Source organism: Chrysoperla carnea, chromosome 5, assembly GCF_905475395.1.
Source record: "Chrysoperla carnea chromosome 5, inChrCarn1.1, whole genome shotgun sequence".
NCBI classification, from domain to species: domain Eukaryota; kingdom Metazoa; phylum Arthropoda; class Insecta; order Neuroptera; family Chrysopidae; genus Chrysoperla; species Chrysoperla carnea.
Genome location: NC_058341.1, coordinates 67,610,623 through 67,628,431, shown reverse-complemented (window position 1 = coordinate 67,628,431; position 17,809 = coordinate 67,610,623). Strand labels below are relative to the sequence as shown.

Sequence of the window (17,809 nt, the reverse complement as noted above, 5' to 3'; positions counted from 1 at the left end):
ACATTTTTTTTAGAAAAAAAAATTCCAACAACTTTTATATGGAAAATTTTTTATAAAATCAATTAATTTCAAGATATTGTTAATAAGCATATAAATATATATATTTGGCCGTTTTTCCCGATTTTCATTAAGGAAAAAAAATTTTCGAAAATTTTTGTTTGAACTATTTTTCATTAAATTGATGGTTTCCGAGATATTGGCCAAAAATTGTTTTTTTACATAGTGTTATTTAACGCAATTCTAGCATTTTTGAGACTGCGCGTTAGTGGGATCTTAAACTAGATTCTGAAACCTAATTTTTTTTTTTTTTTTTTTTGGCTTTGAATAAATTCATGAAATTGCTTATTTTCAGCTATTTTGGACGGCCTAATATGGGAGAAAAGATCATGCTACATTGCATGCGATATTGAACTGAGAATTATTGTATTTTTAGAAATTGTTCAAATCAAATAAAATCCATAAAAAGTGTTTTGAGGAATTAATTTCCAGTAAGCTGGAACTTGTTTTAATATCTTCATTTGGTCCTAAATACGTGTAAACCGATTTTGCGGTTTGAGGTGTTCATATTTTTTGGGAGCCAAATAACGACGAAATTTTGCTCTTTTTCAGTTTTTTTGCTTGCAATACAAAAACGGTGCGTCGGATCAAATTCTACATAGATTAAACATCTAAGACTTAAAATTTGGTTCAGTAGTATAGTCGAAATCAAAGGTTAAAAGTCGGGAAAATAACACATATATATTCAGTGCCAAAAGAAGGTATTAAAACGATTTCCAGCTAGCTGGAAATTTATTCTTCCAAAAATATTAATTTAATTAGAATTTTGGACCAAGTTTTTTTTGTTGACAAAAATGGAAAGAAGTATCATATACAGAATGTTCTGTTATTGATAGCAGAACCTCCACCTCCTACATCTAAGTGTCTCTGTATTGGTTAAATAATTTGATAAATATGTATTATTTTTTGTTTTCTTTATAAATCAAGACAACAAAATATTTTTTTTGTATTCACTACCTAATTAAATCAATTTACAATCAATTATTGTTTTATGATAGTCCCCTCTATATTGTATAGTGACATCTACTACGTTTAATGAGTTTGATAGGTCTGTGAATGCACAAATCTTTCTATTTTTTCATCTCCCGAATCTGGCCTCAGGTCGAAATTTGGTAAAAATTTCCATTTGTCTAGATAAGCTTATTTTATATCAATAATAGAACACCGGTTATAGACATTTTGTGTGTGTCTGTCTGTGGCATCGTAGTGTCTAAACGGTTGAACCGATATTAATTTTTTTTGGTTTCGTTTGAAAGGTAATTTAACGGAGACTGTTCTTAGCTATTTTGCAAGCGCGAGTTTAGGATTCAGTAAAAACAAAAAAACTGGCGACGATCTTCAAAATGCTTTAAGGAAAAAGGTAATTTATCGGACGCTGTTCTTATATGTTTCAAGAGCGAGTTTAGGGCTCCAAAAAATTTGTCGAGGGTTTTTTTAATTCAGTAAATTTTACTTGTAAAAGAATTTTTCAAAAGAGAAACGGAAACACCCGACAAAAAAAATGATCGTAAAAGATCGTTGTAAAGTAATAATGTTAATTGAGTAGTATACACTGTATACAATTTTTAATTAACATTATGACGCTACACGATCTTTGACGAACATTTTTTTTCGGACGTTTTTGTTTCTCTTTTGACAAGTTGTTCTAAAAATACCTGTAACTTTAAAATTATCATGAAAAAATAAAACATAAAAAAAAATTTGTTATAAAACTTATATATAATCAATCTTTGTATTTTTGTAAATAAAAAAAAAGAAACAATTTTTTTTTTCCAAATCCCAATTGGCCTATTATCTTTATGTTTGGTAAAAACTTTGAATCAACCGATTTTGTAAACAACATGTGAAAGTTATTATCATGTGAGCTTTTATCGAGTGGTTATCACGTCAAAATGAATCGGACAAACGAGAAATTGTATTTTTCAAATACGCGCCTCACCGCAAAATTGAGGATCGACTGAAAAATCTGTAATATGCGGTACTACTAAATCTTTCAATTTCGAATCAAATTCCTGAAGTATGTCTATTACTTAAGTTTTATACTTACCATATACAGAATCCAAGGCAGCTTTAGACAAAATTTTACTAATATCAAAAGTGTTTTCTTTGTTTAATTCTTTATCCAATATTTCTGTTAATATATCCATTTTATCAACAAATATGTTCGAATAAGGTTTTAATATTGATGTAGTAAAAGCTCTTGTAATAATACTGCGCATACGTTTCCATTGTGGCACTAAAACAATACATAAACAAATGGTATAATTACGGAAAACAGTGCGAATTGAGAGTATCTAAACATTTCTTGATGAAACTTTTGGCGTGTTGTTTTTGTCTTTTTTTCCTACAATTAAACTTTCCTACAAAATAGGTATTGAACTTTTGCTCCGTTATGTGCATTAAGTAACTAACAGTAAGCAGTGTCGGATCCACCCATATGGGCATGATGGGCAAGCCCATCACCTTAATAGACTCATGATTTAATAAAATCTATTAAAAAAAATGTTTCGCTTCAAATAGTTAGTCTATTGATTCTAATTTCATTCTAATTTTTGGGGGAACATTGTTTTTCGTTTAAAAATTCGTTTCGAAGGTTGTAGATTCCAAAAATCGAAAAATTATGAACAAAATCGGCAGGAGAGTACTTTCGGATTTAGAACAAAGATTGTCTTCGGAGATACTCGACCTATTTCAGTTGGTACTTTTACTACATTAACCAAATGTTGGTGTCAAGGACTTGGATATCGATATCCAGGCAGTGAAAAAATGGTTCAGATGTACCGGCGATTCATTAATGATAGTGAATCAACTATTATAAATGAAAACCCGACTCTGGCCAAATGGAAAAGAGAATGTGAAAACAATTCCGCCATATCAGAGTCGGCAGCTTATCTCATTGAAGCATGCGAACGATTTGTACCCTATTATAAAATGTTCTTATAAATACTGACAACTCTTCCGGTCAACGTAGCTAGGTTGTGTGCCTCAATGGGACTGGAAAGATTATTCGGACTAGCTCTTCTTAACATACAAAAAGATGTTAACCTAGATATCGATGACATTATCAATGCTTTCGCGAAAAAAAATCGAAAGCTTGGATTTGTTAATTAAGCACATAAATAAAAATTATTTAATAAGTAAAATGTATACTGGCGTTTAATTTAATTTTATATCCTTTGAAGTTGTAAAAATTTCATCAAAATTGGTTTAGTAGTTAAGAGTCTAAATGTGACACTGTGGTGTGCAAACAAACACAAATTTACTTTTGTAATTTTTTTGAGGGAACAAACTAACATTCTTCATTAATTACTTATGTTCGCCCCGCGACTTTGTCCACGTGGGCAAATAAACTTCTGCTTTGTAGGAATACAATATTCGATCATAATGCGAGTTCATATTCCGACTCGCATTTGGTCGATTTTCAAGTCTCTGTGCTGTGTCCATCACCTGTTTTGAGGTCTGGATCCGCGCCTGACAGTAAGTAACTTTATTTCGACAGATAAAATACTTAAAACTATTTAATTTTTTCCTTAGGTGGTCGGTTAAGTTCCTTCAAGCCTTGATTGATGTATCATGTTCGAAATCAGCGGCGGACTAAAAATTTTCCATTTTTTGTGCATTCATATTTAGATTAGATTAAATAGTATTGTTATTTTCAAATTTTGGAACCGCTTATTTGTTGATGGCATTAATAATATGTGCTATGAGTTTTAGCAGCCGGTGATTCCGAATTCAATTTAAACTTAATAGTAAACAAAATTTTTTTGGTCTCTCAAAAATTTTAGTTGTTTAACGTGTTTTTTCCTATGCAGTCCATTTTTAGATCGTGAATATATTTTTCGTTAAACCTATAGACACAATAAGCTTGAAAATGGTTGGGGGTAGGAGCAAGGAATATGTTAAAGAAATAAAGAACATAAGGCTAGGACTATATAAGATTTTCGACGTACAAACAAATCGTAATATCTGTAATCACCTTTATAAACCACAGTAGTTCCATCATAGAACAAAAATAAAAATCGATATTAAAATTTTTTGAAATTAATATTAGTAAGTTATTCTGCCTTCTAGAAAGGCCCAAATTTCACAAATATATAAAATAAAAATACTCCTCTAATTATTTTCATCTGCATTGATCGCTGGCTTAAATTTTATAATGAAATAAGTTATGATTTTATACCTTCTGATATTATTATCGCATTTCCAACCATAGTTCTTGTCATTACTTTCATTAACCAAGCTTTTTCCAATGCATTTGCATTTGTCAAAAGTTCTTGAATAATTCTTGGTTCGTTTGTCATCAATAATGGAATTGGACCCATCCATAGCCGAGTTAGTGGACCATATTCTATTGCAGTTTCGAATACAACTTTACTCATTTCTGAAATTAAAAAATATTTATATGAAATATGTATATAAAATTTTTATTTATAAGCTTTCTGCTCGGAAGTTAATATAATATATTTTTTTACGATTTAAGATTTTAACAATGCGAAAATGACATACATAGAAAAATATATGAATTAATTAGCCATAAGCTCTTAATGTAGCATTTTATGATTCTTTATGTCTACTATTTGGAGAATTAGATTTGGATAATTCTTTTTTTATCGTTACCATCACAAAGATTCGGAAAGTCGGAAGATAAACCTGGAAGTCGGGAGATAGTGAAATTAATGTAATTATATCAGTGAATTATAATACTGTTCAATATTTTTGATGATTTGTGTACCTACTCAATTTTTCCACAATTTAATATTTACATAAACAATACATAGTATAAAACAAAGTCGCTTCAATCCGTCCGTATGTATCATGTCGCTATGTATGCTTAGATCTTTAAAACTACGCAACGGATTTTGATGCATTTTTTTCGAATGGGTAGAGTGATTTAAGAGCAAATTTTTTATGTATAATCCATGCATAATATAGTAGAGTAAGGATTGAAAGGGAAGTGTTTCAAAAACTTAAAAAGATGTGCATCGATGAAGCTCAAATATAGACAAGATGCGAGAAAGTGGGGATGAATAATCTAATATTTTCAAATAGCTAGTTCCAATCCAAGTGGGGTATCAAATAAAAGAGCATGACGTGTACATTTCAAAACCTCTACACAGGGGGATATGGGTGGAACTGTGAAAGTGGGGAAGTTGCCCAGCAAAGCGCATAGTTCATAACTAGGTTAAAATAAAAGCAGCTGAGAATTGTCGAATTTACTGGATTATGAATCAAATAATCAAAAAATATCCTTTTTTACTGCACTCGGGAGAATTTATGTTGAGATCGGGTATCGAAATCTCTCGATCACATCTGGAGAGGTGGCACTCTTATCATTTTTTCCTTAAGTTTAATAATTGCCTAGACTTAAAAAAACAAGATGTATTTTGCACTTATAAACTCAAAATTTCAAGTTATTGTTACTAGTACGACCTTTTAAAGAAAAATGGTGACCACAGCGCTGATCGTGGGTGCGTAATCACAGGGGGATTAAAAGAAATTGCTAAAGGGTAATTTTTTTTTTAACCAATAATTTGCTTTAGACCATTAACGAAAATCACGATATTCAACGGTTTCAAACTATCATAATATTGGAATAAAACTAAGCAAAAAAAGACTGTCATATGGATTAAAAGTTCGGGCAGCGAAACTTTGTGGTTTTTCTTTTCGCATCAAAATAAGTATTTTTTGAAATTTTTTACTTTCCCGGAGTGGTGTAACATGTCTAATCAACAAAATGGCGTCAAAAATTCAATTTTTTCAGGAATTTTATCATTTTTATTTTATATTCGCAAGAGGAGACATCGGTGCATATCCAAATTTGGTAAGTTTGTAGTCAATGTTAAGAACTACTCCTCATATTTTTTTGGGGAGGTTTCGTCCCTTCCCCTCCCAGTTATATATATATGTATACATACATATGGTAAAACAGTTCATTTGATTGTAACTTGAAAAATATTTAATTGATTATAATGAAACTAATATCAACAGTAGGTTTCAAATCCGTTAAATAGTTCGGCAAAAATTTCCAATTTAGTGAATTGTTTAAAATGGCTGCCATTTTATGCCATTTTGTCCTACGGAAATAAATTTTTTTAAATTGTAGCATTTTTTATTATCTTTCGATTTTATAATGAGTTGCATACCCGTAAAATGACTCCTTGATCCATATTTTTGAGAAAAACGGAAAATTTAACACTTTCTGGAAATAATTGTTTGGGGGGGATGTATGGACTGGCTTTGGGGGGTGTTTTTTGCTTTGGCTTCAGAAAACTATTTTTAAAAGAGGTCTATATGGTTTAAAGCAAAATTTTAACCCCCGCGCTATTAGGAGGAAATGATGTATGGAATAAATGTGTTTTAAAAGATTTTAAAAAGAGGTCAAAATAGTTTAAAAAGCTAAAGTAACCCAATACTTTAGATGTTTTTATTAATATAGCCCTTTTTACAACATACACTCCCCTCCCCACCCGCTTTCATATTTGTTTGCAAATTCCAATTTTTGCAATTTTTATGTATGTATAATGTAGAGGTTTTTGGGGTCGCTGATCTCGATTTTTGCTTTAGATTATCCAAAAAATGGTAATATTTCTAGGGGGTGTATTTACTTGGGCTAAAAAGGCCGAAGCGTATCCCCAAAAACCACTTTATATACGTCATAAAAATTCTGAATTTGCAAAACATTTGAAAGCGGGAGGGAGAGGGAATTTTGCTAAAATTTCCAAAAAGTTGTAAGTTAAAGCCTATATATATATATATATATATATATATATATATATAGGCTTTAAAGCCAGCTATATGCAACGTGCTGGCAACGTCTCATTAAAGTGAATATGACGCGCTCTAGAGGACTTAAACTTTTCAAATATATATATATATATATTGTTATACTTTATTTAAAATTAATTTAGATAGAATTTGTTCAGCCTGCAATAAGCACTAACAAGGCAACCAGGGAGGTTTTGGAGGCCAATTGACTTCGAGAACGAGAACTATGAGAAGAAGTAAGCGTTTCCGATGTATTCTTGCGCGCAGAATCTCGCATTTTTTCAGAAAATTCTTATTAAATTGTTATTAAAGTTTTATTAACAATTTAAATGTGCACGCTCTAAAAAACTACAGGAATGTAATTAAAAATATTAACTGAACGAGTTTATAACTAGACTTATCAGAAATATGCTCGATCTAGAATTTGTTTAAAATATTGATTTAGGTGATATACTGTAAATTCGGTGAGAAAAGGTTGAAAAATACTCGACTTTTTATTAAGATAGAGAGTCCATTTTAAAGCAAAGGGCGTAAGTTTTGAAATAAATAATTTCAGAGAACCTGACTTATGATTTAAAAAAAAGCTTCATTTCGTTTAAGTGATAAATTGTCACGAAAATCAGCTAAGCAATTTGTTTATAAGCAATTTAACCATAGAATTAAAGAAGTTACATATTTTTCAAATTTAGTTTATTTTCAAAGTTTATTAAAAATTACTCAGAAAAATAAAAAAATTTATACAATTGAATTTAACAATTGAAAATAGTTTTTCTAAACTATAAAGTGACGTCAACATTATCGCCTTAGCGCATGGAGAAGCGACAAAATAACATACAACATGATAAATAATTTGTCTCTTAACTTGCTTTCAATATATTGTAACATAATTTTACATGGAAACAAGCCGAAAAAAGGTGAATATAGATTATTCCGATTGGCTCCCATTCACAACGGATATCATGATATCACAACCAATTACAAGTCTTTTTTTATTCAAAAATATAACTATTTTTTATTAATAATTAATAAAAAATGGAATTATATATTTATTTTTTTAAATTACTAAAATATACTTTAGATTAATTACTATAATTATATGTAAATTAGTGGCAAAAAAAAAAAATAAATTAATGTAATTTTTCTAATTCTAAAAAGCGAACATTTTTCCACTTAGGTATTTATTTAGCTACTATAGTAGCTGTGTTTTAGGTATTTCCAGCATGAATGCACGCACTTGTCGACAGATTTGGCCTATTTCTTTCTCACAGACTCAAAATAATGTTAGCGGTGAGATCTCGAGAAGTTGCAGAATTTTTGGTCGTTTAGTTCGAGAGATAATCAGCTGCAAAGTTTGCGATTTCCCCATTCAAGGCATGTAAACTCCCAACTATTTTTACGATATTGAATAAGAAAATTCAGATATTAATTTTCGTTTTCAAGATATTAACTTTGACGTAAATTGGTCAAAATTGAGAATGTGAGCTTAATTATCTCTTGTTTTAAACGGTCAATAGTTAGCTCTTTTAAGTTCTTAAATTTAATTTCTCGTTAAATTCTGTCGAAAAAATTTTTTAACATAGCTATAGCATAGGAACTGCAAGTACCATGCTCGAAATAAGTTCAATTCTCTCAGAGATATGTCAATTTTAATGCGTGCGTATGCTCGGCACGTACCCTATTCAATAGATTCAATATATTGAGTTTCATGGCCAAACATATTATTATTATAAATAGTGAATTTACAATGTTGTGATGAAAAAATTACTTAATATGTAAAATATTTATGTTAATTAATTTTTTTCTTGAATAAAATCTTTAATTTATTTACTTTTCTTTTAATAAGTTACGCAATATAGGTAATAACTTATATTTTCAAAATTATATAACATAGAATAGCTTAGTAAACAAAAAATTTTATTCGAAAAGTAAATAATAATATTGTTAACTTTTTAAAATTAGATAATTGTCTTTTATCAAGTTCAATTTATTTTATTCGAAAAGTAAATAATAATATTGTTAACATTTTAAAATTAGATAATTGTCTCTTATCAAGTTCAAAATTTTTCGCTAGTGGAACGTTTGATAAAAAAACTTTGTACTCCAGTAAACGGGAAAAAAAGGACCGAAATCTCTAAATTTTGTCCTGTAGCACCGATTTCGATGAGAATTTGCAATTAAGCTTTTTTTCACCCTTTAAATCAAAAGTTATATGATACCGAGTGGTGCATTATCCCAGGGGTTGGTAACCACTCCTTCTAGGGGAAGGAAAAATATATGTTGAAAATAACAACAGGAATAAATATAGTGGTGAAATCTAAGCAAAAAATTTGGAAAACACTTGACTCTGCAGGTCATCCCTGTAACTTTCCGCTAAGTATTGACTCATAACGTGTAAAAAATTTTATCTATTCTGATGTTATATCCACTCGCATTTTATTGTAATTAAATGTGATATTAGACTAAAATCTGATTAAATTTTTACAATCATACTAAAATTTTTGAACGGAGTTTTTACACGTTGAGAGCTGATTAGTTTTTGAAATCAATCGGTAGTTCTCCGAGCTCAAAAATGAAGATGTTTGATGCTTTTGAGCTTCTAGCTCAAAAATTTCATAGACGTTTGATAAAACACTATTTTTTAAATTTTCAAATCGCGATAACTTTAGAATAAATAAACCGATTTTCACGTGGTTGGTGACATTCGACGCAGTTTTTGAAATTTAATTGATAGTACAAAAAATTTTGAGGTTATTCCGAAAAAACGATTTTTTGGGTTTTCTTTCGTCAACGATAACTCACGAACGAATCAACTGATTTTGACCAGACTGGTGGTGATCGACGTGGTTTTTGATGTTGAGAGCTGATTAGTTTTTGGAATTGATCGATACAGCCGTTTAAAAGTTATTCAAAAAAAACCACTTAAAAAAATTTTTTTTCAGTTTTTTTGAGATTTCTCGAAATCTATCGGTTCGAATCGGTCCAAATAGGCCTCAATCTAAGTTTGGTCAAGCCCTTTCGAATGGCACCATCCGCGATCAAATCTTACAAGCCGTTCAAAAGTTATGAGATTTTTACATACATCCACACACACACACACACACACACACACACACACACACACACACACTCATACATACATACAGCCATACAGACACCCTCGCGGAAGTAGTCAGGGAAGCTTCCTGACACCTTAAAACGTCGAGATCTGATGAAAACTCGATTTTTGCAAAACGGGGTAAAAACAATAACTTCCCTATTTTCTTAGCGGGAAGTTAAAAATAACATTAAAGATATTTCGAAAAGTCAATACTTTTCAAGTTATGCATGGCGATTAAAATTCGGATCACCTACTTAACGTCAAATAACTGACGTTTTTTGAAAACGCCAAACCTGGAAACGTTTTCGAAAATGATAAACATATTGAAAAAAAAAAAAACACCTTGAAAATGAAAAAAGTTTTATATTATATTCTACTCAAAAACTGTTGAATTTATCAAGGGAACTAAAATTAATGCTTGCCGCTTTCCAATTTATTTTATTTAGGTACTGACACACTCAAAAAGATCTAGCAGTTTCGTATATATATTTTTTGAAATATTGCAATTTAAATGCAAACAAATTTTCGAAAAAAAAGTCTATATCGTTAAATAACTCAAAAAATAAAAAAGGTACAAAAAAAAAGTTTGGAAGGTAAAATATTCTGCGAAAAAAGAGCTAAATTTTTCCCCTCTACATTGTGTTTGTATCTTAATTGTTTTTCGAGTTATTTAACAAAAAAAAAACAATTTTTTTGGAAAAATATTTTTTTCCATTTTATATTGCAATATTTTGTAAACTATTTATCCGAAACTGTTTTGAACATGCTGTCAGTACCTAAATAAAGAAAATTGGAAAGCGGCAAGCATTTATTTTAGTTTCCGTAGTAAATTCATCAATTTTTGTGCTGAATAAAACATAATATTATTATATTATAGTGTGACGCATGTCTAATCACAGAGGCCACCCACATCATTATTTGTTAATCTTTATTTATTCCATTACAAAAGATTAACAAATAATGAAAAATAAAAATAATAAAACTGAATAAAACATAAAAAGAAAGATACGAGAAACTGTCTTGTCATTTTAACTTCATTCATTTTCGTGCAAACTGTTTTCATTATCAAGGTTTTTTAAAGTACTTTAAAAAGGTGTAAGATGTATATATTTTATTCCAAAAAACGTCAAATTTTTAAGTATTTAACATTAAATACTCCGAATTGCATATATACTTTGATAAAACTTTTTTGCTTAGAATTCATCACTCTATTGCTTCCCGACGTCATTATGAACATATATTTTTCCACTCCTTATGATACCGAATGGCAAAAGCACCACTTCGTATCATAAAACTTTTGTTTCTTGTGGTCTTATCTACTTACCGTCAAATTTTTCAATCGGAGCTATATAAAATAATTTAGAATTTTTATCCTCGTTTACTGGAGTAGGTAAAAAATAATTAATAATTTTTTTTTTTAATTAATTTTTAATTTATTAATTTTTTTTATTAATTAAGGGTTTTGTAATAAGAAAAAGCAAAAGTCGTTATTGCAAAACAGGTAAATAAAATAAGTAAACAAAAAAATAGGTATTGCAAACTTGCTTGCAAGTCGTTCAAACAATTACTGGATAATAAATTATCTGTTATAGATGCAGAAACTTTATCAGATCCGTCTTCTAGGGCTATGTTTGAATAAGAGTTTAAATAAATATAAAACCATACATTTTAAACAGATTTAATTGCCGTAATTAATTCTAAATTCAATCCGTTTTATAGGCAGATAAGCAATCTGGAAAACTGAGAGTTTTATTTAAATATAGCAGCCCCAATTGCCAAACATTGAATGATGTTGAATGCCCTATCTGTAACACTCATAGCTCGGATGATTTGAAACACCTTCTTGTTTTATGTCCGCAATATTACAATCCAAGGAGAAAATATAGTCATTTAGTTGGACTCCAATGTACAACAACTTTTGTGAATTAATGATTTTGAACAAGTGAAAACAAACAATTGATTGTTAAAATACCATGCATAGACAGTGTTGATTACTCTATCAAATTACATATACATACATGTCACACATACATAACTGATATTCCCATATAATACATACTATATAAAATATAATACAAACAAAAGTTGGTTTATTTTTTGATTAGGAACATTTTTTACAATTACACTTTTGATGTATCTCTAACGGTTTACAAAACCCAATTGACCTATGTTGCTCATTTACGAACTCGACCTCACTTTTCACCACAAAATTCTCGACCCCAAAATTTCAGCTTGGTATCTTTTTTTGTTTTTGAGTTATCGTGTTCACAGACAGACAGACAGAACAGACAACCGGAAATGGACTAATTAAGAAATTTTATGAACACCTATACTAAAATTTTGTTAGTAGCATCAATATTTTTAAGCGTTACAAACTTGGGACTAAACTTAGTATACCTTGATATATTTCATATATATATGGTATAAAAATAATATTTTCCATCATATAAAAGAATCCTTGAAAACCAGATCTTTACTTTGTAATGACTTCGATTCTTGTTTTTATTTTTTTATTTAATTATTGTTAATCATTTATTATTTCTAATTATGTTATTTATAGGTTCAGTGGGGATTCACCCATATGACCCTAAATAGACTTATGATTTAAAAAAAAATAAATCGCTTCAAATAGTTAGTCTATTGTTAATAACTTTTTATACTAAACCCCTATCTAATAATTTTTGAGAAGAACATTTTTTTTTTTTTGCTTAAAAACTCTTATCAAAACTTGTAGATTTTAAAAATCGATTATAATCATAGCGAAATTGGTAGAAGAATACTTTCGGGAATTAATTTACATACCCCTATTATATTCTGTTATCAATGATTTGCGGCAAAATTGTCGCCGGAAGTACTCGTCCAATTTCAAATGGTTTTACTACCCGAACCAAATGTTGGTGTCAAGGACTTGGATATCGATATCCAGGCAGTGAAAAAAATGATACAAATGTACCAGCGATTCATTAATGATAGTGAATGAACTGTTATAAATGGATATAGAATCTGGATTTCCAAATTGAAAACAATGAGTGGAGATCATCTCATTGATTGCATACGACCAAGATTTGCACCCTAATAAAAATTGTTCTTACAAATACTGACAACTCTTTCGTCGAGCGTAGCTTCCGCAGAGAGATCGTTTTCTATACTTCGCGAGGTTGGTTGGTTTCGTTGTAAAAATTTCATCAAAATTTGTTTAGTAGTTTAGAGTCTAAATGTGACGACACTGTGATGTACAAACAAAAACACATTTACTTTTGTAATTTTTGTGAGCGAACAAACTATCTTACAAGTTTACTAATTGACTAGTGTTCGCCCGGGTTTCTTTAATTTCGGTAACTCGGGTTTCTTCGATAACCAATTTAGATATTAAACGGTAAGAGATAAAATAACACTTTAAACTAGCAAGTTGATACTCATTAAAAAAACTAACATTTTTCATCTAAACCATTTTTTCGAAAATCGTCAGCTTTTGGAGGAAATGCAACTTAAAAATATGTCATTATTGATTGCATTTAATCGAAAGAAAACACGTTAACTACTACAAGTTCTTTAGCCAAAAGTTGTCAAGGTCAATAGAGGACATTCGCCTATGGCCATGACTTTTACCTACCTAAAATTAACGATATACTTTAAGCGTTTTTTTTTTCGATTAAATGCAATAATGACACATTTTGAAAAAATATTTTTAACAAATATTGTTGGGTTTTTTATGAGTATCAACTTTCTAATTTAAAGTGTTTTCTATCTCTTATCTTTTAGGGTCTAAAAGGGGTCCCTCTATATGTCGGCACAATAACTCAAAAACGAAACAAGATATCAATCTGAAAAGTGAGATTGAGTTCGTAAATGAGCAACATAGGTCAAGTGTATCCGTAGGACTCATCTTGTAAACGGTAAGAGCTAGAATAAAAGTTTATATGTAAAAATTTTGCTTTATAAAAAAACTTTTGTTTGAAACATTTTTTCGTAAAAATCACGGTATACCAATCAGGTGCAAATTATAAAAGCATTATATGGCAGAGTTATATAGGAATATCAGTTCTGTGCGGCTATCTAAGAGTGTCTGTCTTTCTCTACTTGCATTACGGAAAAAGCTTTGGCGAGGAGCCAGCAATCCTGAAAGCTCCGTGATCACGGATTTTAATATTTTTAATAAAAAATAAAAGTAATTGTTCAGACGAACAAGATTTGCTTGGTTAGCGTGGATTTAATTAGCCGGAAATATTTAAAAAAAAACATTTATTATTAAATTTCCGGAAATTTTTTCCGTCATCACGGATTTTGATCAATCTTATAGAATTTTGTGCGAAATATTATAGTCAACAAGAAAAAACTCGGCCGACCAAAGATTTTTAGCCGGAAAGGTCCCGCATACTTATTTGAATGGTATGATAAGGGGTAAAATTTATCCATTATCACGGAAACCTTTTTTTTTTTTTTTAATTGAAGCGTTTCAATGTTACATTTATTAATTTCTTGGTATGCGGGCTTACAAACGGCCGGAAGTATCGCGCATACCAAATTTTAACGTGTAAATGAGGATTATACTATTGAAGATTTTACTTACTTAAGGACAACTCTTTAAGATCTTTTTTTTATCTCTGATTTCTTCCTTAAATTTTTAACTATTTATTCTATTAATTAACTCAAATAAGAGGAAAATGAGGAGGATTTTTATTCAACTTGATCATATGACAAATTATTGTCAAAATTTTAATTTTTTTTCCTCTTTGAATGTTCGCTTTCTAACGGTTTCTGTACGCCTGCAAAGAGTGAGTGAGGCAGATTTTTGGTCATGAAGAAGCTGATACGAGAATATTTTTCCACTTAAACAAATGTTTGCCTCAACAAAAAATACTTATAAAATCATTAGATACCGACGTGTTAATTATTTGTCTTGGAAACATACATAAATTCAAAGAGCAAGAGATATGGATTACAACCAAAATTAATAACGAAATCAATTATGTTAACTGTACACAACTCGCAGAGAAGCTAGGTCCATCGGTCTGTCGAGCTTTACCGGGTTTCCACGCTTTTACAGGTTGTGATTATACGGCAGCTTTTGTCCGTAAAGGAAAAATTAAAGCCTACAACCTACTGTTAGAAAATGAAGAATATCAGAACATGTTCGAGCATTTGACGAATCCGGAAGACATAAATAATAAAGAAAAGACAGATTTAGTACAGCGATTCACAAATGAAATATATAACTTAAAAAATAATGATGTAAACGGTGCAAGATTTGAGTTATTTTTAAGATTTTTCGCCAGTACAAACGACAAAGAAGCATTTTACAAAGGTATGATAAATTTTAATTCAAGTAATATTCCACCATGTTGGAAATCTTTAATGCAAAAAATATTACGCACCATTTTTGTCAATGCAATGTGGCAAAATGCTACTGAACCTACTTGTATATTATACGATCCAACAGAATGTGGGTGGCAAGTTAATGAATCTGGTAAACTTGAACCATTGTGGTACGTTGGCCCATCAGCACCGTTAAAAGTTGAAGAAATATTAAGTTGCCAACAGAATGAGGAAGAAAGTGATGAATCAGAAGAAGAAAGAAATGATAACTTCGATGATAACGATGTAGATGATTATTGATCAATAAACTAGTATAAAATATATTCTTCGTCCGAACCTTCATTTATTATATGATCAAGTTGAATAAAAATCCTCCTCATTTTTCTCTTATTTGAGTTAATTAATAGAATAAATAGTTAAAAATTTAAGGAAGAAATCAGAGATAAAAAAAAGATCTTAAAAGAGTTGTCCTTAAGTAAGTAAAATCTTCAATAGTATAATCCTCATTTACACGTTAAAATTTGGTATGCGCGATACTTCCGGCCGTTTGTAAGCCCGCATACCAAGAAATTAATAAATGTAACATTGAAACGCTTCAATTAAAAAAAAAAAAAAGGTTTCCGTGATAATGGATAAATTTTACCCCTTATCATACCATTCAAATAAGTATGCGGGACCTTTCCGGCTAAAAATCTTTGGTCGGCCGGGTTTTTTCTTGTTGACTATAATATTTCGCACAAAATTCTATAAGATTGATCAAAATCCGTGATGACGGAAAAAATTTCCGGAAATTTAATAATAAATGTTTTTTTTTAAATATTTCCGGCTAATTAAATCCACGCTGACCAAGCAAATCTTGTTCGTCTGAACAATTACTTTTATTTTTTATTAAAAATATTAAAATCCGTGATCACGGAGCTTTCAGGATTGCTGCCTCCTGGACTAAAACGAACGATGTGCTTAATCAACACTGTCTATACATAATATTTTAATCACCATTGCCTATACATAGTATTTCAACACTTAACTCAGTCAATTGTTTGTTTTCACCTGTTTTTACTTATAATAAGAAAAAATACAAGTTTTCTAAACGTCTACTTGCATGTCGTTCAGCGATGTTTTTTTTCTTATCAACTATTTACGTTTCGATAATTCCTAAAATTCAGTGTTATGTAAATGTTAATATATATGAGTGAATAATTTTCCGGAAAAATGAGTTTTAGATTCGGATTATTTTGCCGAAATATACACTTTATTGTGCTTTTTTATTAAGAAAATCAATATTTTTAAGTACTTTTTCATAGTTGAATACCCTATAAAATTTGTAAATTATAGTCTAGTCAACAAGTTTAAATTGGTGAAATATAGAAATAATGGTCTTAAAAATACGTGTGATAGCTTGTTGAATTCGAAATGATGTTCTAGAAGTGTTCATAAAATGATAATAAATAAGAAATTTTTAAATATAAGTTATATATACATATATATAAGCTTAAAAAATTTATTTTCTTTACTATATATATAAAGGACTCCATGAAGCCGATATTCATAAAATTTAAATTTGGTTCAAATTTTTTTTTCCGTGACTTTATTGGCTGGACATTTCAAATAAACCATTATTTTAGTAATTAATAACTTTTTAATTACTTTAAATTAATTAATAAAAAAACAAATTCAGTCAGAAAAATTCAAATTTCCAAAACGGAAATTCTAATTTTAAAAAGGACGTGACGTCATGATATGTGGCTTGTCAGACTTGTTGACATACTATATGGTATTAATTACTTATAGTTTGTATGGTATTACCATGAATATATACTATAATTACTACATACGTGAGTATTACACCTGTTATAAACAGTACATTGAACTGCCACCAACTAACAGGTCACATATTAATACGTCATGAACAGAGAGCGCCAAAAGGACTGCGTTTAAACACCTCAAAATTACTACTCTATTTTAAATATTTTTGTACACTTAATTACAGCATTTTAAAACAGTATTTATATTTTTTACTATTTATAACGGTGTAAACAATGAATTAAAAATATTTAAAAAATACATTAATATTCCCTATTTACTTCACTGACTTTGAACCGAACAACTTTTTATAATCAAACACGTTAAACTTTTTCTTACCTTCAAGAGAACCTCTAAATAATAGACCATTCCCAATAATTGGATAAGCTCGTGGTCCACGTATTTTGAGTACAAAATAACATATACGAAAATAATTAGAGAAATACACAAATGTCAATAAACCGATTAAAACGGTTAGTGGCACTAACAAAACGTAATTTATAGTAAAACTTGAAGCAATCATTAAAATCATATTTATCGTTTTATTATGTCTTTTAAAAAATAATTATTGAAGCATTTCATATATGAAAATATCGAAAAACAATTTGAGGCGTTTTAGATTAACACTTTAAGATTAAAATATAAACAATAATACTTACTTTAAAGTATATAATATATAAATATATAAAATACTATATTTATTCTATATCCAATGTGTCCCTTCCATATCTTCCATAACTATAAGGTGTCTCAAAACCATCGCATTAAGAG

General features: G+C 29.6%; 1 protein-coding gene across 1 annotated transcript in view; it reads right to left on the bottom strand.

Annotated features, from left to right (window-relative positions):
* The window catches only part of LOC123300794 (cytochrome P450 4C1-like), a 28,079-nt gene extending 10,500 nt beyond the window's left edge, over positions 1 to 17,579 (bottom strand). Inside the window, exons 1-3 of the mRNA XM_044883445.1 lie at positions 17,378 to 17,579; positions 4,238 to 4,438; positions 2,105 to 2,293 (exon numbers count right to left, since the gene is read on the bottom strand). Coding sequence (XP_044739380.1) covers positions 2,105 to 2,293; positions 4,238 to 4,438; positions 17,378 to 17,570 — 583 coding nt within the window. The 5' untranslated portion in view covers positions 17,571 to 17,579. The remainder of the gene's footprint in view (positions 1 to 2,104; positions 2,294 to 4,237; positions 4,439 to 17,377) is intronic.
* Positions 17,580 to 17,809: the final 230 nt, after the last annotated feature.